This window comes from Odontesthes bonariensis, chromosome 12 (genome assembly GCF_027942865.1).
Source record: "Odontesthes bonariensis isolate fOdoBon6 chromosome 12, fOdoBon6.hap1, whole genome shotgun sequence".
NCBI lineage: Eukaryota > Metazoa > Chordata > Actinopteri > Atheriniformes > Atherinopsidae > Odontesthes > Odontesthes bonariensis.
In genome coordinates this window covers 12,596,962-12,620,577 of record NC_134517.1, presented here as the reverse complement: position 1 = coordinate 12,620,577, position 23,616 = coordinate 12,596,962, and the positions used below count along the sequence as shown (strand labels likewise).

The following is a 23,616-nucleotide window of genomic DNA, read 5'->3' as shown; positions in this document are numbered from 1 at the left end:
AAAGCCAGCAGGTTTGTTTACAAAATTGCAGACCGGACCGGTAAAAGGTAACCAATCAGGTTATGAGCTGGGCTCTGCTGCCTGTCAATCACCGATTGTGCACGCGCGATACAAGGTAGGCTCGTCCCCACGCTTATTTATCTAGACTATTGAACTTCATTACGGGCTAGTCTACTTACTGTGTCTTCCATGATCGCAAATGACAGGTGAGTTGATGAATGAGGAGTCGTGTAAGTGCATCTGGCGTGCACGTCTACGTGCACGAGTTCTCATGTGTTTTGAAGGGGCGGGACAGGAAGTTGAATAACTTTTTATTTTTCGGTTAAAAAAATAAGCATTTCTTGCATTTTGCGACTATGGAGGTCACCGTTTTCAACTTCAAGCGTTCTGATAGGTCATGTAAACTCTTAAAATGCCAAAAAGTAGGACTTTACGTATGACAACAACAAATCTTGCAGACTGCAGCTTTAATTTGGAAGCTGAGATGTAGCATATATACCATTCTAAGGATTTTCTGTTGAATTGCATTTTCTTTTTAATGATTATTATCTCTATTTTTTTTAATCGTTTGATCTATCTGAGGTGTTTCTAATTTTCTAATTAAAATTTTTCAGAATGGGATCAAATTAATTTTAAGGGTCATTGTCTCGATGACAACTTAGCCTCAGAAGTCAAAGAAAGAAATTTCCATCACACAAAACAACTCGTATAATGTGACTGGATGAGTATATCACCTAAAACCAAAGTATATTACTGTGCAGTGACTGAGGTAACTCCGCCCACATGTTAGCTGTGGAGTATCTCACAGCTGCACCAGTCCTCCCCCTCTATGGTTTTGCATGTCTTGACATGCCGAGAAAACAACAGGAGAGGGTGGAGACAGAAAAAAAAAACGCAGAGTATGACAGACTGAGAGCCAGAGAGAGAGCGTGTGAGAAACCGAAAGGGGATTTCAAGCTAAAGCTCAAGTTGAGGGTTGGTGCTCAAACTGAATGAACGAGAACAAGACTGTGGCTGTAATTGGAAAACTGAGGACTCTCACAGAGGAGGGGTGAGATACAGTGCCATTTAATCTGTGAGAACATGTGCTGTCAGTTTCTCTCTTTGACTCATTCCTTCTTCCTTTTTTTTATATCTGCCTCAGAAACTGCTCAATCCACTGGAGAGGCATGTTGAAGACTAGAAACCACAGCTTTTTAAATCTAGTAAGGTTCCGAATGAACAAAGAAGATGAAAATGTGCAGCTTTAGCTGACTTACCATTTCTTTAATTCCTTTTTTCTGGGAATTTAACACTTCATGACCTACGATAGAAGGATATGCAACAAGAATAATTATCTTAAAATATTTGAAATACTTAAGTACTCAAGCATTGCTGTCTGAAAAACAGTAATAAAAGTGCTGGGGGAGTATGGCATGTGATTTGAGAGCACCGAGTTGTCCCCTGGAACAAAGGAGTAGCAGTGGATTTGGGAGCAGCTCCAGCTTGCTCCGGGGCCGGCGTTTCTACTGCCGGGAATGGGCCCTGGACAAGCTGCATCGCTGCCTGGATTCCCGTTCTGTGCCGGGCCAAGCACCAGGGCTGCTGGTGATAGGTGGTCCCGGTGCCGGTAAGACTGCCTTGTGCACTGAAGTGGTGTGGCCCACTTTAACAGCAGGGCTGGCAGTCAGCCTGTCAAAGCGTTGCCTGGCATCACATTTCTGCCAGAAGGAGGATCAGAGAAGTACCGTGGTGTGGAGGTTCATCTTGGGTGTGGTAGAGCAGCTGAGGGCATCGCCTCTCCTGTCACCTGGATATGAAGAGATCCTCAACAGGCAGTCTGTATCTTGTGCTTTGGAGCCTATAAACTGTCAAAGAGACCCTGATGGCACCTTCAAGAGGTTTGTACCACTTTAACTTAAAAAGTTCTCAAAATATGCATGTCACATTATCTGAAGTGCTGCAACAAGCATGGTACTTCCATCCAGGAGCTCAGCGTGTGTGTGCGTGTTTTTTTTTTCCCAGCCCACCTCAGCATAAAATATAAGTTATATGACACTGTAAATTGTAGCATCATTGATGGTGGCCAACATGTATTTTCAAGAAAAGTGGTTTATTGGATTCAAACATTAGTGGTAACAACCTAGCGGAAACCTGCTCTGCTATCTGGTTTTGTTGTGTAAATGATCTGTTTAAACAGTCCCATTTACGCACCAAAAACTTTGTATGACCCTGCTTGTGATAATGTCATCTGACAAACTTTAACTTGTGATTCATCAGAACCTTTACAAGATACAATAAAAACCACACTGTGTTACAAATGTAACTTTTTAAGTCCATCTCAAATCATAAAAGAAACAGATTTTTCAAAGTCAGAGTTGGAGATAAAGAGGTTACGAGTCAAATAACTCACATGTTTACATCCATTTGCACTCAAGGTGCTCTGGGCTGTACAGGAAATTCACCAATAACAAAAACTATAATGATATACATGTATGAATTATGTATAAATATATATATATATAAATATGTATTTATAGATATACCCACAAATAACTTTATCAAACATAAACATCCACATATATACATAGATATAAGAATAGGAATGAAAAATTATATATTAATAACAAATAAAAGATGCGGTCAGTTATAAACACTGGGATATGGATGGTGAGTGAAGTATAACACAAGTAGTTATAAGACAACTAGAAAAAAGCTCAAAACTCACAGGCAGAAAGGGTGCATATTGCCATCTCTTTCTGTTCTTGTGGGACTGTAGTCCAGTTAAATGGCCTAATCATAACTGTGCTCAACTCAACTAAGCACGGATATTTATAATGACAGACTTACAGATGTGTAGCCTGTTGGTCAAGTGCCTACTAGTAACACCTAGCCCTAACATGATTATTTTCCTTGTAGGTTATTGTTTTGGTTAAGAAGTGAACAGAAGTTCATAAAACACCAATAAACAGCAAATTATTTACCGTGCAAGGCAACATTTGTGAGAGAATCCATTGTGCCGGGCTCCAAGCTAACTATTTGTTGCCAAAGCACAAAACATCAGGCCAGTCATCACCCTGCACTGATTGGTTGAAGCTCACCTGGTTGAGATCCAACATCATTTTAAACTACCTGCCCTTTATCAAAATGTTTCTTTGGAGACTACACTGTAATTAATTATCCACCGGTAAATAAATTGACTCCTCAGTCTGAAACAACAAACAGTGTGCATATGCTGTAGGGATAAAAAATAAAAAAAGTTCAGAAGTCAATTGGTTTTCATAAAGAGCGGGACTCTGCAGGTTTTTAGGATGTCAGGAGTAAAAAAAAAAACAAAAAAAACCCTATAAATATGAAACCTTTCGGCCGTCAATTAAGCAAGCAGAAGCCAGGACAGTCACAGGAGAAACCCTGCACTCTCCATTCTTTCTCAACTTGTATTTATTTCTCCTCTGATAATGTAGCCCATTCACAGCATACACAATGGGCCTCCACTATGAATGAATGCTACAAAGTTATTTACGTTACAACATCCTTTCAGAGGGGGCGGGGGACAAAGAGGTGAAAAATGCCTAACCATCTGAACACCAGTCAGCGAGGTCACCCACCTTTCCAGGACTTTTAAACTCTCCCGGTGTGTTTACTCTGCGATTTCACACTCCTGCTGTGTTTACTCTCTTCTGTTGTGAAGCATCGAGCTAGATTCCACATTCCCCAAAGACTGGCTCATAGCCAGGAGTTTTTTTTTTTTGTGTTCGGAGCTGAGAGAAAGTGGCTGTGGGCGAAACTCCTCCATGTGAGAACAGCCATCACCAAGCTGATGAAAAGTGGGCTTGAATTTGCATTTAGGGGGCCGTACACTACAGTAGACATATCAAATCAAATCAAATCAAATTTATTTGTATAGCACATTTCATGTACAAACAATTCAAAGTGCTTTACATAAAATAAAAGCATTGCAGCATATGCCTTAAACCATCTGTAAGCTTTCTGTAGTTAGCATATCATTGACACTGTACTGTCTGTAGAGCTGGAGTTCAAAGAGCTAGTTTCTTTGTGCAAATTGAAATAATAGTCGCATTCGGACAGAGCAGTTCTAAGAATGATACTTTAGCGCCACATTCAACAACAAAACAAAACAAAACAAAACCCACGAAAAGTAAGGAGAGAAGAAAAAAACACAACAAAGAAGCTAATATGGAGAGCGGGGAGGCCACCGTGTTCATGGTCTGCATGATGGTGATATTAATCATGGACGATCACATCAGGCGTCTAACATCGAGGCTGGAAGCGCACACAGAGAGAGTCAGGATCGAACGCAGGCCATACTTCTTGGTTTCATGAAGGAAGGAGAGCAGAGCACCGCAGACAAAGGAGACAACGTGTAAGTTTAAAGCCCCATACACACACGTCGCTGCTATTTACTCGCTACTCGCTCACTCGCCTACTCGCCACTCGCTTGGGTGCTTTTGCTGACTTGGTGTGTAGAAGTTGGTTGGCCACTGTTTGGAGAACACTGGGGGAACGTCACCTGTCAATAATCTGTATTCTGCATTTTAATTGGCTACTCGCTTTTACTCGCTTTACTCGCGTCGCTCGAAGTTGAAATATGTTCATCTCGGAATCCGCCCACATCGCATCGCTTGTACTCGCTTGTACTCTCCTCGCCTACTCGCCTCCTCGCCTCGCGTGAACACATAGACATTCTATTGACTTCACTCGCTGAGCGAGTAAATAGCAGCGACGTGTGTGTATGGGGCTTAACTTATTAAACACGCGCCGGTTGTGTCCGTGTCGTATGAGGAAACGTTTCAGCCGTGACAACATGACAATTCATTCTATCTGTCACACTCTTTAAAAAGTGCTTAAAGAGGAAAAAATATCATCACTTATCCCACAGTTGTAGTCAAGATTTTTGTACTTTTTATCATCTTAGCTGAGGCAGCATAATTACTTCAAGATATTATTGATTATTATTGAACATTTCTCTTACACATCAGCAATGACACACCTTTGTACTGGAGTGTTATTGAAGTTGTGGTTTCTGTGTGATTACTACTGAATGAAGACCTGCAAAATTAGACAAGCGGACACGTCACACTGCTCTTTTTTTAACCACTTTTTTGTTGAAATGAGGGGAAATCTTCCCGCTCACATGCCTACATACGCAGAGATCATGAAAATGCATGCCTATATGCATCTCAGTACACAAGTTGCAGTGCAAGATTCATTTGTTCATTTGTGGCTGCCAACCCATATGAAAAACATTCAAAACGAAGCAATGGTTAGTTTCACATTTCATAGCAAAAGTTTTAAATTTACAAGAGTCCTGTGCCTTCGTGATTACAGTGACTTACAGATTTTAATTTTATATTCATTGTTTTTTATTTTAATTACAAGGGGAGAAACTTGTATTTTATCTAAGTTTGTTTGCACAGTGGAGTGTTGGGTGTCACTTTGGTTGATAAACTCTGTTCTAAATTTGGACTATATTTGTTTTGTTGCATTTATTATTAGTATACTTTTGAAATTGAAATAATTAACAAACTCTTTATTAAGATTGAGATATGTGGAAAAATATGGTGATCATATTTTTTGCCATGTTGCCCAGCCCTAAGCTAACCCCCTTTAAGACAAGATTTCTTGTAATTTCTTTAAATAGTCTTCAGGGATATTTCTCCAGGCTTCTTGAAGGACATTCCAAATTCCAGTTGTCATTTGGCGTACCCCAGCCTTTTCTCCCTGTTTCCCTTTGTTAAGAATGTTTTTTTGACAGTTCCATGGAGACTGTTTCTGATGCAGCTTTGGCCAACGGTAGATGGATCAACTGAAGGTTCAGATGAATCTCTCAGGTCCTGTGTCAGGTATTTGCTGAATTTTTTCCTACTTCTTAAGGACATCATTTTTTAGATGTTGTTCATCAGCTGTGGATATAGTAGTCTTTTTAAGCCTGTTACTTTTTTCATACACTGCAAGTGATACTGAGGTATGTCAATTTTTTGTTAAATAACTTTTTTAGGAATTACTTTGTTTGTGCAAAAATATGATTGTAAGTTTGTCAAACTTAGTCATCTTTGACATTTTTTGTAGACGCAACTCAAGAAATGGGAACAAATTATTTTGTTGCGAGAGGCTGCTAGTATCAAAGTACCTTAAGATCAGTGTTGGGAGTAACGGCGTTACTAACGGCGTTATTTTTCCAGTAACGGAGTAATCTAATTAATTACTTTCCCCATCGTTACAACGCCGTTATCATTACTGAGAATATAAAGTGGCGCGTTACTACAATTTGGTTGTGGGCTTTCGGCTACACATCAGCTGCCTGGAGAGAACAGGGCTGGGGATGATGACACCGTTGCAAATGCGATGATGATTGGCAGTGTGGGCGAATGACTCACGCTGTCTCACTGCACGCACTGACTACTACTGACTAAACACACACAAGTCAGCGGCAATGGCGACGAGCCAGGGAAGTTCAAAGGTAGCGTTCTCTAACTGGAAGTACCGGCACTACTTCTCACCTGTGGAGATAAAAGGCAAGAATGTGTATGTAACATGCACGCTATGCCCAGGGGAAACAACTTTATCCACGTCTGCCTCAAGTAACTCAAATCTTCAGCTTCTGCAGCTGCTAACCCAACCCCAAGCCCAAATGCAGCTGCTAACCCAACCCCAGGCCCAAATGCAGCTGCTAACCCAACCCCAGGCCCAAATGCAGCTGCTAACCCAACCCCAAGCCCAAATGCAACTAGCTAACCCAACCCCAAGCCCAAATGCAGCTGCTAACCCAACCCCAGGCCCAAATGCAGCTGCTAACCCAACCCCAGGCCCAAATGCAGCTGCTAACCCAACCCCAAGCCCAAATGCAACTAGCTAACCCAACCCCAAGCCCAAATGCAGCTGCTAACCCAACCCCAGGCCCAAATGCAGCTGCTAACCCAACCCCAGGCCCAAATGCAGCTGCTAACCCAACCCCAGGCCCAAATGTAGCTGCTAACCCAACCCCAGGCCCAAATGCAGCTAGCTAACCCAACCCCAAGCCCAAATGCAGCTGCTAACCCAACCCCAGGCCCAAATGCAGCTGCTAACCCAACCCCAAGCCCAAATGCAGCTAGCGTGAGCCCCAGCGAAGGAGACGAAGCCACTCGAAAACAAACAACACTCGATTTTTCGGGTCAGAAACAGGTGACCACCATCACCATTTTATATTCAATATTTATGTTTTTATTTCTATGCATCATATGGCAGGCTGCAATCTATTGAGTTCAAATAAATACCGAATGTTCTAAATTACTGTATATAGTGTTTTTATTCTTCAGTTAATATAAACATATTTGATATTAAAGATGTTATAGAACGTAACAGCGTTATAGAACATAAAAAATAACGCCACAGTTACTTTGCTGAGTAACTAATTACTTTTACAATGTGGTAACTGAGTTACTAACTCAATTACTTTTTGGGAGCAGTAACTAGTAACTGTAACAAATTACTTTTTAAAAGTTACTTGACCAACACTGCTTAAGATGTAATTTAAAATAGGTTCTTTGCTAAGCTGTCTGTCATGTATAGACACAACACAAGTAAGGTGTCATTTCTATGCTTCGGTGATTCATAGGAAAGTGTAAAGTAGCTCAACATACAAGAAAAAGGACTGGACTGAAAATGAGGTGAAAAGTAGCCAATGTCCAAAGAGATCATTTGAAAGATCTTTAGAAAGCCTGGAGAACTATTGCTCAAGACCACTTTAAAGATTACAAAAAAGATTACAAAAAGTACGGTAACTTGTAATGTAAAATGCAAAGAAATGAGGGGTAGCTCTTCTGAGGTCTATATACAAAAGGTCGTCTGTACATGTTTCCTTCTGTTAATAATTGCCGCGTCTGTGAATTCCCACACTGCCGAGGTCCCACATACGTGAAGATCGGTTCAGAGCAAACATCAGCTGAACGATCTCTGTGGTGTGTGCGTCCATAAAGCCCAACCACACACACACACACTCATGCAAAAAAAGTAGATCAACAGCTTGAACTGTATTAATGAGCTCTGCCTCTTCTTAATGAACTCACCTGAACATTACAACAGTGTCCTGACCCAAAACCCACAAAGCGATTGCTGCCACCCAAGATCCTATACCTGTATATATCCTATATATAGTCTGTCATACAGTCTACTATATATTTATGCAGACTGTTTGCTTGATGATTCCCAATCAGCAGATTCATCAAACTACAGTGTAGCTTTTGAAATAATCCTCACATTTCATTTGTGCTCTCAGATTTTGTGGTTGACCAACGATATAAACTACTGTGTCAAAGTCATGTTGTTGCTGTCTCGTTCGTCTCCATGAGTTGCGTTGTACTGCCACTACGCGCCAAGTGCCCTGTGCATCTGTCTTCTGCGTTTTCTTGTCCGAGTTTTGCCTCTCGTAAGTGACTTGCCAGCCAAGGCTGAAGAGCATCCCCTTCCCTGGTTTGTTTCTCTGAGGTTTTCCTTCCCCAGGGTTCCTGACATGCATGTTTTTGGGGGATGGGAGGAAGCCGGAATACCTGGAGACAACCCACACATACATGGGGAGAACATGCAAACTCAAAAAAAGTCATGTTTAATTCTAATCCTGTGAAATTTTCTCTTATTTGCTCAAACAGATGTAATCTAATTTCAATTGCAGTTACAGAAAATGCCTGTTGTCCTGAGAGCTCCATTTGGAATGCATGTGGAAAAAGCAATTTAAACACTGGATTCATAAGTATATTTGGTGATGATGCAACCTCCTGATTACTGCAGGTATCACTGAGACACACCTGCTTCAACAAGACCCATTAAAGCTCAGCATCAGAGGTCACCCACAGACATGTGCTCAGCATAGTGCGAATTACGGGGGGGGGGGGGTTAACTTTCTCACTTTCAGAATTTCAGAATTAAATTGTGTCAGGTGACATCAGACAAATGCTAACGTGTGTCTTTGGCTTTCCATCTAAATGTAAAATGTCATCATGTGAATGTTAGCTTACATGTTATTAAATGTCAGCTTTGTGCCCTGTGCAGCCACTCTAGTAACCTGCAGGTGTGCACTGTTGTCAAGTTGTAAACAATGCCTAAAGCGTGCTGCGTTACCAGGTTTGACAGTTGCCCCCTTTTCGAAACCACATTTATTTGAATTGACAGGAGAAATATAATACGGATGTTTGCGTGTTTGTAGTGTTATTGGTGTATTAACGTAGCACATTATATGATATTAAACTATTATATAATATTGTTTCATTTTAATAGACTTATGAGCGGTGTTTTAGATAGGCTTTTGCCTTTTTGATAGTCGCTTTTAAAATAGGCAACCCCTAGCAGTAGTTTTCACTCAGGTATGCAGGAGTTTAATCTATTTGGGTTGTTGAACAATTAGCATCCATGTGTACTGAAAGCTGATTAATTGTAGTAGTTGTATTAGTTCAAATGTTCAAATAAAACAGAACTAAGGCCACAGTACAGTACATCTGATAGAATATTTTGCAGTATGGTCCTTTGAAAACTGAAACATCAACCTAACTACAGCTTGAAGGGATAGTTTGCCTCTTTTGACGTGAAGCTGCATGACATCCCATATAAGCAATATAATTTATTAAATTATATATTGACCTTCGTCAACGCCAAAACGAGGCCGGAACTCGGCTCACAGGACGCAGCAGGGGGTAAGTCAAATTTAATAAATGATATTGCTAATATGGGATGTCATACAGCTTCATGTCAAAAGAGGCGAACTATCCCTTTAAAGGCATAGACCACATCAAAATCAAACTTTGTAAGCTGTTTTCTGACGTTGAAAATGGTCTAATGGAAAAATGATGTTAGGGGAGGAGCAGACTGGATCCAGAAGCGAACAAGAGAGTTGGTCTCGTGTCATGGGGATTTCCGTGCGAGGGCTCGTGAGGTGAGGCTCGAAGGTGGGCTGCTGGCTTGTTCAGTGGAAGACTGGGCGGAACACTGATCGCTGGCTGTGCACTAGAGCAGGCATACGTATACACTGAGAAAGACAATCATCTGGCACAGGAGCACAGGAGAGAGCAGGCTATAACCGGTGCCAGATTAATAATCAGCCACAGGTGAGGATGGTGAGAGAGCGCTCCTCCAAGCCGCTCCGCCCAGCCTTAAACAAACAAAGAACACCAGCCAGTGCCCAGGACCAATAAAATATATAAATGCATAAAACAATAATAATCACCACAAATAAATCCTTATTCTACAGGATCCATATGTTTATCACTCCTGAATTAGTTGAAAATATAAGAATCACTGAGTCTATAGATTATTGGGTCAGGTACAGGTCCACACTAGCATGTATGCTAACACATTTGCCTTCCTCTTTTGCATGTTAAGAGTGTGTTTGGTTATGGTTCAGTATTGTGTAGATCTGCATTTGAGCAATGTGTGTGTGTGTGTCTGATTTGCTGGCAGTTTGGGTCTACAATACTTTGTTGGTGACTGCTGACTGCAAAAGTTTATGTGGTACATTATGTGCCCAATTAACCATAAAATGGTGTAAAATTTGGTTTGTCATCATCTACAGACTGCAGACATTTAGTTGAACGAGCAAGATACTGTAAGGATTGTAAGACTTCTGATAACTGAAGCAAGCGCATGAGCTGCACTGGGTTCCCTTTACACCCTGGAGAAAATGTTGACGCCCCCCAATTATCACTGTATAATTCACACACTGGTGTCCAACACAGTGTAATCTAAAAGAGGCGGCAAATCACAAGTGAAAATAAAAGGTACACTGCACTTCCTCCTCTGTAAGTGTATGTGTGCACACTGAGGGAGAGTTTCTTTCATCACATGACAAAAGCACACGACAGTATAAAACGCTTTTCCCAATGCAGAAGTCACCTCGGGCAGGGTTTATAATATTTAGGTTTGTGTGCTCGAGTGGCTTTTACTTGAAACAATCTTGTCAGGAAACAGGGTAGAGTCCTTTCAGGAAAAATACAGATTTTACAACTTTTAGACACTCAATTTCTGGTTAAGCCCTAATTTTTCTCAAGAAAACCCATCCACTTTTTTTTTAGGTTTTGTTTGCTCTGGTGACTTTTACTACAAAAATCTTGTCAGGAAACAGGGTACAGAGAGAGAGAGAGGGGAGGAGATGCAGCAGAGGGCAACAGGTTGGACTCAAACCTGGACAGTTGCAATGGGGCAAAGAGCCTCTGTACAAGTGCGGCCTGCCCATCCCAGTAGGCTAAACAGCTGCCAATGAATGTACTTTTGACTTCAGGATGTGAGCAATAATAAATGTCCTAGGCTGTAATGAGTAATAAGGTAATGAGTCGCACATTATGAGTCTGTAAATATGTTAAGGAGCTTGATGTGAAATGTGTTGCTTGTTAATCGAAAGAACTTTGATTTTGACTAATCAAAATTGTTCAAATAACTTTCATTAACAATTTTGATAAGTTGTATGAGGTCAAATCAAGCAAAAATGTCAAACATTAGGCATGTTTACGTAACACATGGAACACACAAATTATTGTGTTTGTGTTGTGTAAAAAATATCTAGGTCAGCGCGAGCTTAACACTGGACTTCTATACAAACATTTACATTACAGCAATACTGGTAGCAAATACAGAGTTCCTTTAAATAATTTGTTGGAGTCAGAAAATCAGCCAAAAAAGACATTGGGGAAAGTCAAAAATCTAATGCGGTATTGTCCTTTCTGGAAAAAGACAGATTTTACAGACACATTGTACAGCTTTTATACACTCAATTTCTGGTTAACCTTGCAGCACCCACAGTTGCGGATATGCAACAAGCTTTTTATTTATTTACATTATTTATTTACATTATATTTTTATTTATGTTGTTTTACATTACATTTTATGTGCCAACAGTTGTCACGGCAATCATTTTCTTGGCTCAGTGAATTACACTCTGCTTTGCGGTGGTCTGTTCTAGTTCGTTCTGGTCTCGTTTGGTGTGGTCTGCTTTGTCCACCTTTCACAGCGATAATGGGAGGTCAGGTCTCCAAATTGTATTATTACAAAATTAACCTGGAAAGCCCACAGTTGCAAATATGCAACATTGCCTAAAATGATCAAAAATAGCCCAATCCCAAAAATTCCAAAAATATTGGTTTATTCCCACCCAAAAAGATGCAAGAAGAGCCAAAATGATTTTTTTTCAATGATTATTCATATGCTTGGGTGCTACAAGGATAAGCTCTGATTTTTCTTAAGAAAACCCTCTCTTTCAATTAAATTATACTGAATACTTCTCCCTTATTGGTTTGGCATTTGGCCAGCATCTCAAATGCCTTCTGCCAGAGGTACTGGTGTCACAGGCCTGGCCAAACCAGTTCCAACCTGTACCAGGCAGTTCTAAACTGTTCTCAATCTTATTTTTCACCATTTTTTGGCTAAATCCTACTGCATTTTTTAAAACTTTACTTCTTGTATGTTGGTATATATTTTCATAATCCACTCAGTGTAGTACATTTTCATAATACGTGTGAGTTAGTGCTTTACTTTATAATAATAAAAGGAGCAACTTACTTCAAAATGTTGTGGGGTATAGAATGTCTACTAACTTCAGACTAATATATAGCACACACTATAATGAGCTCTAATATTCTCTCTATAGTAGTCCGGCCAAAACTCGACTTTCAAATGCATCTCAAAACTGGAGTAAAACACCCAGATAATGTAGTTTGAGATCAAATCCCTCCAGCATCCACACATAAGTGTATATTAATACAGTTCAGTGCCTAATAAAGCCTATCTCATTCACATATATATTTGTTTCTTTTGTCAGACAGCTAAACATGTCAGAAAATCAGCTCATTAAGACTATGTGTAACCCCAGCATTATCTAACAAAATCATCATTCAAGTAACTTAAAGAAAACTTTTGTGCAGGGAACCAGCTACATTGACATGTTTTTCGGACGTACTTCAGTCAATAACTCAATTTTGCTTCTACTTATCCCAACAACTTGTCCCTACAAGTTGCCAAGGCCCAGTTGAATAGCCAAGTTGATGTGTAACCATATCTCAACTTAACTGTGCTGAGTCAAAACCCTCACATCGTTGCTCCTCCTTTCAAATTCCTCATTCACCCACAATTTCTGCTGTATTTACATTGTTCTTAAGTGTGATCTCTTCCTCTCTGTGTCTTCTTCTTTCCCACGTGTCCTTAGAGCAGTGTTGGAACCCCTGCTGGACATCCCTCCTCCTGCCCAGACTCTGATGGTGGTCGTAGATGCCCCAGACGTTGACTGTGGGCCAGGTGAAGGAGTTGGAAAGAGTGGCTCCATTGCCGAACTCTTGGCTGCCAATCAACACCTGCTGCCTGGCTGGTTGCTACTTGTCTGCTCCGTCCGCCGCCATAACAAAGCTGTGTGCAAGATGTTCTCAGGTATGTATATACATTTTGAAATTTGTGCCAGAAAACATTGTTATGTTGTAAATTTGTGGGCCCAGACAAACTATTGAGCAGCAGCTGGCATAACACAGTGAAATATTTCATTAAAAAAATACATGAAGATCTATGATCAAATTATTTTAATAAGCAGTGACTGATGCACAGTAAACATTCTTAAAACTCAGCTACAGAGTTTCTAAAAAATATGTTTGTTAGTTTTTTTTCTTTCATTGTCCAATGTTTAACTTTGACCTTTAGTGAGTCATCCTGACAAAACTAGTTTGGCATCTTTACTTTCACATTAGCCACATCTCCAGAGGATGACAATCACCAGAATAAAATATAATTATCTACCAAGACTTCATATCATATGATATTGAACAACATTATATTTCTTACGTGACTATGACGTGTCTATATGAACTTTATGAATGTAGTTTATTTACCCTTATAAAGGAGGTATTTTTTTGTCAAAGTTATGACCAATTTGTACAGTACTGGAGAAAAGTGTGTGTCTCCTTTTCTTAGAGATGTTTAACTAAGGAAGAAGCTGCAATTTTGATATGCAAATAACGAAAAAAAAATAGTGCGTCACACAAAACAAAAACAAAAACCCATTCAACACAGTCTTGGATGGATAAAGTCTGTTAAGATGTATGCAGAAATTGAGCATAGTCTTCCTACAGGCCACACAATTAAGATCTGCTCTGCTCAAGTGTTTATTATATTCTACACATTCAGCTGGCAAATCTCATACAAAGTGCTCTACTTACGTTGCCTTTGCCTCCCCACCTTTGCTCTATCCTTTGCAGGACATGTTGTGTCCCATTTCCACACCAGCCCTTTGTTTTCAAATTGTGTCCAAATAAATTAGCCTCATGTCTGTCATTTAAACCATTGTGTTCTGTCTTTGATGCTGCTGTTTTTCTTTCAGTAATTTCTTCTTTAGAAAGGAAATACTGGCAGGAATTTCCTAGAACAGGCCCATACCACTTAATATGAGCAAATAGGAATAGCTAAAATAAATGTAGATTGTGATAATAAAGAAAAACTTTTTTCTTCAGTTGTCTTGACAAGCCAATATATTACATTACATTACAGTCATTTTGCAGACGCTTTTATCCAAATCGACGTACAATAAGTGTGTTCCACATCGGTAGGATTGAAGCAAAACACTATACTACTTTTTTCAGGTTTTCGCAAGCTTTGTCTGGATGATCTGAGGAAGCCGCCAGCAGTCCACGACGTGCAACAGTACATCCTTTGTCGGCTGGATGAGGAAGCAGCACTGCGCCGTCAGCTCACCCCCGACACAGCTGATATGCTGAATCTGCTGCACATCAAGAGTGGCGGCTGCATTCTCGTTCTCGAGCGTGTGCTTGATGGCGTGGCGGCAGCTCTTGTGGGTCTGCGGGAGATCCGGGACATCCCTGGGACTCTCAATGGTCTCTACCTGTGGCTTTGCCAGAGACTATTCCCCCGGGAGCTATTCCTCTACATCAGGCCTCTCCTCAATGTCTTCGTGGCTGCTCCAAGGCCCCTCACACCCCAGCAGCTATACACAGCAGCCTGGACTCAAGACACCTCGCTCAACCTCCAGGACTTCCAGAATAAACTCCGAGCACTGTCCCCTCTCCTGACTGAAGGCCCTGGGGGCACCAAACTACTTTTTCATGCCAGTTTCACAGAATGGCTTACTGACATTAAATACTGCACTCAGAAGTACCTGTGTAGTAGGACTGAGGGTCACAGCATGCTTGCCATGTCTCTGACTCTACAGGGACCCCACCTAGACATTGAGGGCACTTGTCAGCTAGCCACACACTTAGTTTGCTCAGGTCACCATAAAGAAAAACCCTCATTATTGGCATTATGGATGCTGTGGGCAGACGTATCTGCTCTTACTCCCAGCTGCAGTCAAGCCCTTACCATCTACTTACGTCAACTTCCTCCGCTGGTCAGTCAGGATGTCCTTCAGCTGTTGATAAGAAGTGGACTCATCTCGGATGGTTGTCTTTCAAATGCAGAGTCAAGTGTTACAATGCATTCTGTTAGTGAAGAAAAAGATGTTTCACAACAGGTTTTTGAGAGGGAGCTGTCTTTAAAAACGTTGCTAGATAGTGGGGTATCCGTGAATCAGCCTGGTTTTACAGATGGACAGACTTTGCTTGCTAGGGCAGCTCATGATGGTTCTGCAAATGTAGCTAAACTTCTCCTGACACATGGGTCTGATCCGTTGATCAGTGATCATCAGGGTCAAACACCACTGATTTTGACTTCCAGGCATGGTTATGTCAAAGTGCTGTCCCTCCTCCTTCAGTGGGCCACAAGTCAGGACCCAGAGACTAAAGTACAGATGATGGAGCATGTGGACAACGAAGGTTGGACAGCACTGCGCTCTGCAGCTTGGGGAGGACACAGAGAGGTTGTCCGCCTACTTCTGGATGCAGGAGCAGATGTAAATGGATGTGACAGTGAAGGCCGGACTGCCCTCCGAGCTGCTGCATGGGGGGGACATGAGGAAATTGTCCTCACACTGCTGGACTACGGGGCGCAAGTTGACACAGCAGATGGCAAGGGCCGCACACCACTCATTGCTGCTGCATACATGGGACATCATGAAACTGTGGAGATATTGCTGGACCATAACGCACAAGTTGACCTAGCTGATGGAGATGGACGCACTGCTCTATCAGTCACTGCCCTTTGTGTCCCTACAGCTGCAGGAATCAAAGGTTTTGGAGAGGTAGCAAGTCTGTTACTTGACCATGGAGCAAATCCGGGACACAGAGACCACGATGGAATGACACCACTGCTTCTTGCAGCCTACGAAGGCCATGAAGATGTAGTTGAGCTTTTGTTAGAGGCTGGTGCTGATGTGGATGAAACCGCTGGCCCTGAAGGGAATGTCGCAGCTGGTGTCACTCCTCTGCTGGCAGCTGCAGCAATGGGTCGCATAAAGATAGTGTCACAGCTTCTTTTCTGGAGTGCAGCTGTGGATGTAATTGATTCTGAAGGCAGAACAGCACTCTGCTTGGCAGCAGGAAGAGGTAGCTTAGAGGTTGTTCGTACCTTGCTGGACCGAGGTCTGGATGAGAACCATAAAGACGACCTGGGCTGGACTCCACTTCATGCTGCTGCCTGTGAAGGTCACCGTGCTGTTTGTGCTGCTTTGAGAGAGCAAGGCAGTATGGCCCGAGTTGGAGAAATGGACAATGAAGGACGCACTCCTCTTATACTGGCTGCCCAAGAAGGTCATTGGAGCACTGTCAAACTACTGCTCGACAGAAGTTCTCCTATTGACCACAGGGCATACAATGGACATTCTGCACTGAGTGCAGCCTTCCTGGAGGGCCATGCTGATGTTGCAGAGCTGCTCATGAAGCGAGGTGCTGATACTGATGTCCGGGATGCAGAGGGACGGCCTCTGCTCTACCTCCTAGTGTTGGAGGCTCGTCTTGATATGGCCTCTCTCCTTATAGAGAAAGGAGGTGTACCGCTGGAGTCGCAAGACTCTGTGGGCCGCACATCCCTTCATGTAGCTGTATGGCATGGATATGTGGAGATTGTATACTTACTTTTAAAACATGGGGCAAACCCCAATGCACAAGATACGGCGGGGAGACCACCAATGCATTCAGTGGCTTGGATGGGACATACTAAAGTAGGACACTGTCTCCTTGAAACCAATGAGGTAAATGTACACCTAGCTTGCCATCAGGGGGCAACAGCTCTGAGCATCGCAGCCCAAGAGGGACATGCTAATATTGTGATTATGCTTCTAGAAAGAGGTGCAAATCCCAATCACATGGATAAATATGGCCGTAGTCCAGTCAAAGTGGCTGGGAAACATGGACATTTTCACATTGTCACGCTCTTGGAGAGCTATGGAGCCAAGCCATACCTAGGCATGTCACCTATCTCTAGTTCTGTATCCCCTGCAAAACACAACAAGATCCTCACCCCAGGCATATCAGAGAGTAATGAAGTTGAAGTAACGGCTGCTACATCTTCCTCTTCAGTATCTTCTCCTGGTTCTACCGCAGAACAATTCCACTCAATGCAGAGCTCCCAAACCTCTTCTACCTGCTCACTTGCGACAGTGCAGACAGTGCCAGCTGACAGTCTAAGCTTTGTCCAGCAGATCCAACAACATTCACTGCCCCGGAGCCGGCCCTCTATCCTCCCTCCATCAGGGAGCTCAGTCATAGGCAGCCTCCACGGAAGTAGCAAAAGGCATCCCAAAAACAGCCCCCCTTCTACTGTTCACTCAGTTAGAGCCATGGTGCACAACTGTGAACGGCCTCAGAAAGACTTGTCGTCTGGACTTGAATATCATAACAAAATGAATAAAACAAGCTTAAAATCAGACAGAAATAAGTACTGTGGAGGTAAATGGCACTCAGTCATGGCTTCTCTTGGAATAATGCCGGGTCAAGACAGCCCCCTAGGAGCTAAAATCAGAGAAAACCCTCCCTTGGACTACCCAAGGGAAACTTGGGGTTCTCTGACCCAGAAGAATATTTTGTCACCTGTTTGTTATAGTTTTACTCCTGCTCCATCTTGTAGTGCCTTGCAAGGGGATGTTACTATGACGACCATAGACCCACAACTTAATCTCAAACAGGCCATCAAACTGCAGTTTGAGGGCCCCACCAGTGCAGCCTTATACAAAAGAGAGACACCCCTGTGACTGGCACTCCAGTAAGCTTCGTCTTCATGAACATTTTTCTTTTACTTTGTATAGAGTATGTGCGTAACCTATTCATTTTGGATAATTGTAACATATACATTTTTGATTCAGGTGGATATATTTGTTGTTCAAGGAGAACATGATCTTTTTCTCCACCCTAACAGAATACCAGTGGAAAACACAACTAAATAACATTTAAACATACATTACTGCCTCTCTGTTGCCTGCTGTGTGTGTTAACCAAAGCTCTTGTGCTCTTGGCTCATTCATTCAAAGTGTAAAGTAGAACCAAGTTCAATTCTTTGACCATATTTTGCCATTGTACACAGTTTTAAAAAGGGTATTTTATAAAAATATTTTGTTTATTTTAATTTATTTGACCCTGAAGAGCTGAGTTTTGGAGCTGCAATGTCTTTGTGCTTACTAAAAATGTTTTGTTAGATTTGGACTTGTTTTTTTCAAATAAAAGTCTATCTAAAATCATTTTTGAAATAACAGTGTGGCTTTAAACCTCTAGTCATTATCTTTATTTGGATCTTTTTGTATTTGTTAGAAATTAGCCTACACCATAACTGGTAGATAGCTTGCATCAAAAAAAGTTATGCTTATACCAAAATCTTACTGCTGCTGGTTTATAATACAGAACAAACTACTGACAACTGCCCACCTTACTGAGGGAAAACTCAACTTGTTCCATTAAACTGAGAGCAGATGTGGCGGGTTTGTTAATTTTGTAAACATGTGTGCTGTCAAAAGAAATTTATACATCTATGTAATTATTCATTGCATTAATATTTATTTGCATTCATTAATTAAAATGGCAAACGGTGCTGTAAAATTGTTGACCTCAGCATGGTTATTTTTCAGTGTGTTTGTAAGTATGTACTGTTATTGCATTTGATTTAAAAAATAATTGTCATGGGCAACTTCTGAAGTGGTGCATCATACAGATATGAAGGTCTGGCAGAAGGCAGGTAGCAGCCATCTGTGATAATAAAACCAAATCCTTTGGACCGTTTTAAAGCTTGAGAGGGCTCTGCAGACGCCTCCAATGGGGATCCTTCTCTGTCTTGTTTAAAAGTTGTATCTGTGAGATTTTTTTGGAACCACATTTCTGAACTGTGTTTCCCAGTGTTCCTTTGATACATAAAAGTCTTGCACTAATATTTAATGTTTGCATTGGACTCAAGTGTCCATATGTGGCAGGTTGTCCCCTTCCTGCCCACCTGCAGCACTGTCCCAATTTGATGTACACCCTAATTAAGGGGTGGCGCAGGTGCCTGCACCTATATATATGGGAGTGACTGCACCGGTGTGTCTCTCTCTGGCTGCACTTCCGTCTCCGCCGTTGATTGTTTGCGTGTCTGTGTGTAGAGCTTTCTTCATGCAGAGGAGCATTACCAGAAGCCTTTCCTGGGTGCTCCGCCTGGATTTCCAATGAAGTAGCCTAACATGCGGCACTCAGCATTTTAATCTGCCTTGCAGAGGAGCGTTACCAGAAGCCTTTCCTGGGTGTTCCGCCCAGATTTCCAATGAAAGGAGCGTTAGCTGAAGCTTTTCCTGGGTGCTCCGCCTGGATTTCCAATGAAAGGAGCGTTACCAGAAGCCTTTCCTGGGTGCTCCGCCTGACTTTCCAAAGAAGTAACAAGTGGTGCTCAGCATTTTAATCCATCCGCAGCCTTTTAACCGGCCAGTGTCTTGTCCCCTCCAGTGCTCCGACGTACTGCTGTTTTGGTTCTTCGTTTCTTTTCCCACACACAATTTATCATTTCAGACTCGCACAGTGCGACATTGTCACGGCTCGCCATCAGAACAATATCAATGAAGTTTTGATACTCTGTCGCAACTGTTGATTTTAATCATTGTTTTATATCCATGTGTTATGTGACGTCATGTATTTCAGAATGTTTGTTTAACTTTTGTTGTTTTGGTTTGTTGAACAGGTGCTGTGGGCCTCCGGCGGCAGTCCCGTCCTGGTGGTGGTTTTATCTCGCCGTGTGAGTGTGGAAGTGTGAGTGCTGTGGCACGGGTGTTTTCTTTGAACTTTGTCGTTTGGTTTTCCCCTGCCACCTGGTAAGCTCCAGCTCTGTTTGCATTTATTTTGTCTTTCTGACTATTTTTCTTAAAGGTTTTGGTACATTAAGTTATTTTCCTTTTTCTTTGTTTTCCTTTAATAAATTGTAATTTTTATACACCAACTGTCTCTTGCCCTGCGGGATTTATTTGGAGCCTGTATGTCTGTTGTGTGTTACTTTCCACATTCATTTCCTGGAGGGTGAAACTCCCCCAGGTGGCGTTGTCGATTGATCTCCCTCCCCGTAACCGCATGGTGATTCCGCCACACATAATATTCTGTTTCTTTATTCATGACTGCTTTTGGGATTCTTGCACTGTGTTCTAAAGACAATCCACAGCTCATGGTGCCATTTTTACAGTGAATTGCACATATGACATGAGCAGATACTAATTTGGATGACATTCAGGGTAAACCTTTTCTGTTAGCCTTATGATGACTTATTTTGTGTTTTGGTATAAAATCTTAGGACTAAACATTTCATGCTGAAGATCTTATAATCTGTACCATGTGTATGATTTGTCGCAGCATGTCTCCAGATAGTCAAATCCAGATGTGGGGACTTTACAGCCAAACACAAAATAAACGTATTCTTGTTGGGATCCATCTTAAACTCAAACCATCTTAGGGGCGGCCGTGGCTCAGTGGTTAGAGTAGGTCATCCAATAACCGGAATGTTATTCCCACTCTCACCACTCAAAAAGATTTGGGAAACTGACAGCTGGAGGGGTGTCAGTCCGCCTCCATGCCACGGCCGAGGTGCCCTTGAGCAAAGGCACCGTACCCACATGCTCCCTGGGCGCTGTGATTGGCTCCAGTGTATGGCCTCTGTCTCTGAGTGTGTGACCCTGTGCATGTGTGTTCAACAGGTGCCAACCTGGATGGGTTAGAAGTGGAGGACAAATTTCGTGTATGCCTGTGCATGACAATAAATCTAATCTTAATCTTAAACAACTGTAATATAATTTCCTCTAGTCTGTTTATATTTTCCCACAAACTTTTCAGTGGTGGGAAAATGTCAACTTTAGTGAAAGTTATACTTAAAAATCACACATTGATCCACATGCAAAATTTATTTTTGTGACATCACACAGTTACCAAGATTTTTGACAATAAGATTTTAATGCTGTGTTTAAGCAAAGGCAAGTCCACACAGTTTCAATATGTGCTGACTGCTGTGTTGCTGTTCCTCCATAGATGAGCTGGAAAGGTCAGCATTATCTTTTAACAACACTGCTTCTTCACAAGTATTTAACGCAAGATCAGTACAAAAAGCAAACTTGTTTAAAAATGTGTTTGCAAAGTGGATCAAATGCACTCCTTGCAAGACAGGACTTCAAAGTAAACAGGTGCATGCAGGTGAAAAAAGACTCAAGCTTCATGAGGGTGTCCCATTGGTAGTTTAGATTTATCATTTTTTATTATTTACGTTATATATCATTGTTTATTTCATTGTTACATAAAGTTAGTACAGTGAGGAATTTTTTGGATCAAAACAGACTTAAGTTCAGATCTTTATTTGCCATTTGGACACATACACTCGGTCTGGATACATAGGAATTCTTGTGCAGAGCTTAGAGTTAATGTCAAAATCATAGGGCCAGACAAGACCACCCCAAAAGCTGTCGCTTTACAAATATAAAATAAAGTGTACACTAAGATTTAAAAAAACAAGACAATAATTCACAGGTTGTTTATTTTGTGCTACTCATGGTATAAGTGCTTAAATGACTATAATATGGCCTACACAGTAAAGTGGTGGTTAGCACCATCACCTGACACCAAGATGGTTTCTGGTTCAAATCCCAGCTGGGGCCTTTCTGTGTGGAGTTTCCAGGTTCTCCGTGTGTTTGTTTGTGTGACTTCTCTCTGGATACTCAAGCTTCCATGCATGTTAGGTTAATTGGTGATTCTAAATGGACCCTAGGAGTGAGTGTGGATGGTTGTTTGTCTCGTTTGTCTCTGTGTGTGTGGTCCTGTGATGGACTGGCGACCTGTCAGTTCAGGAGTTAATAGTTCCCACTGTGACTAAGCTGGTCTTTAGCTGTTTGGTGTAAGTGGGTTTTAGTAGGATTGCCAAGTTGTCAGATTTTCCAAAATGGGGTTTGGACTCAGCGGTGTATGTATTCCTGATGTTACTGTAGCAGTGGTCCAGTGTATTGTTTCCCCTAGTTGTAAAATGTACAAACTTATACAGTTTTGCCATGTTTTTTCAGAGACTACAATTATTAAAATCTGCTAGGATAATGAGAGCAGTCTGTATATATGCTTTCATGCTCATTGATCTTGTGTAATTCGTTCAGTGCAGGCTCCTGCAGGGGCAATGTACACAATACTTTTCTTTGGGTAAAAAACTAACTCTAAGTTAGTTAAACCCTAATGCTACTTTGGGGTAAGGTATGTAAGAGAAGAAGATGTGATAATACACTAATGTAGATGTTCCCTTGACACTATAAGAAAAGATGCAATTAGCTGTTTATACTTTACAAATGGGTAAGGTTATCTTGATGTCTTCTGAGTAGGAACCGCCTCATTTCCAGAATCACTCCCCTGCTCGAGTGAATATTAAAGGAGTTGCAAAAGTAGATACAAAAAACTCAGGGTTATGTTATTTTATAAATGTCGTTCAAGAGTTTATCAATGTGTATAGTTCAAATATTTGCTTTTACAATTATAAAGATTTTTACTCCTTTTCCATGTCTCAGGGATAAACAGCCATGCTCCTAGAACAAAAAATAGAAGAGGGTAAGGAAAAGGGTTGAGCCAAGCATGGAACTAGAAAGCTGGATGGCTGGATGACAGGATGGCCAACTGGAAAGCAATCAATGAGGCTAGCGACTGGAGAACAATGGAGAAACAAAAATAGTTTGTAGCTAGGAAACACCTGATGGGAAACAGTTGGAGCTGCAGAGGGGGAAACAGGAAGACTTATTCTACAGAAAAGAAGATGCAGCTCACAGAGAGAAATGTAGAAATAGTCTCTCTGCAAACAGCCTAAGCTTTGCTTTGAAAGTTCAGCTGGTAAGATATGTCCCTTGAGTAACATCTAGTGGCTGTGGCAGGAAAACGCGATACTGTATCTTTTCTCCTCAAAAACTCCAACAAAGTAAATCTAAACATCAAGGGTTTAACCTCTATTGTTGCTAGTGATGTATTCACACTGGGGCCCAAGGTGGTTTGGGATCCACTCAAGTGGAACTGTTTCTATCAACTAAACATTTCTTGCTACTAAATTTATGCACAGATCTGCCATAACATTGACAGGTTACTGATTGTTGCAACAGTTCCCAACATTAGGTGTCAAGAAGTTTTAACATATTGTGTTTGTATGTATGAATTCCGTCTTTCCTGCTTCAAATTACGACTTGCCCATCCACCAAACAGAAAGAGTCATTCAAGGGTGTGAGGTGCCTAGTAATCGTAGCCTATCCCAGCTGCCATTGGGCGAGAGGCAGGGTAAACT

General features: G+C 41.6%; 1 protein-coding gene across 1 annotated transcript; it reads left to right on the top strand.

Moving 5' to 3' along the window:
* The first annotated feature begins 944 nt into the window (after positions 1–944).
* Positions 945–18,952, top strand: ankrd50l (ankyrin repeat domain 50-like). The gene is made up of 4 exons (XM_075479108.1): positions 945–1,051; positions 1,145–1,880; positions 13,163–13,380; positions 14,580–18,952. Exons 2-4 carry the CDS (start codon positions 1,411–1,413, stop codon positions 18,077–18,079), a joined length of 4,188 nt encoding a protein of 1,395 aa, XP_075335223.1. The 5' UTR covers positions 945–1,051; positions 1,145–1,410; the 3' UTR covers positions 18,080–18,952.
* Positions 18,953–23,616: the final 4,664 nt, after the last annotated feature.

Coding starts and splice junctions, on each gene's coding strand:
- ankrd50l (XM_075479108.1), top strand. CDS start 1,411: ATGGCATGTGATTTGAGAGCACCGAGTTGTCCCCTGGAACAAAGGAGT. Junction 1,881..13,162: donor CCTGATGGCACCTTCAAGAG/GTTTGTACCACT, acceptor ACGTGTCCTTAG/AGCAGTGTTGGAACCCCTGC. Junction 13,381..14,579: donor TGTGTGCAAGATGTTCTCAG/GTATGTATATAC, acceptor TACTTTTTTCAG/GTTTTCGCAAGCTTTGTCTG.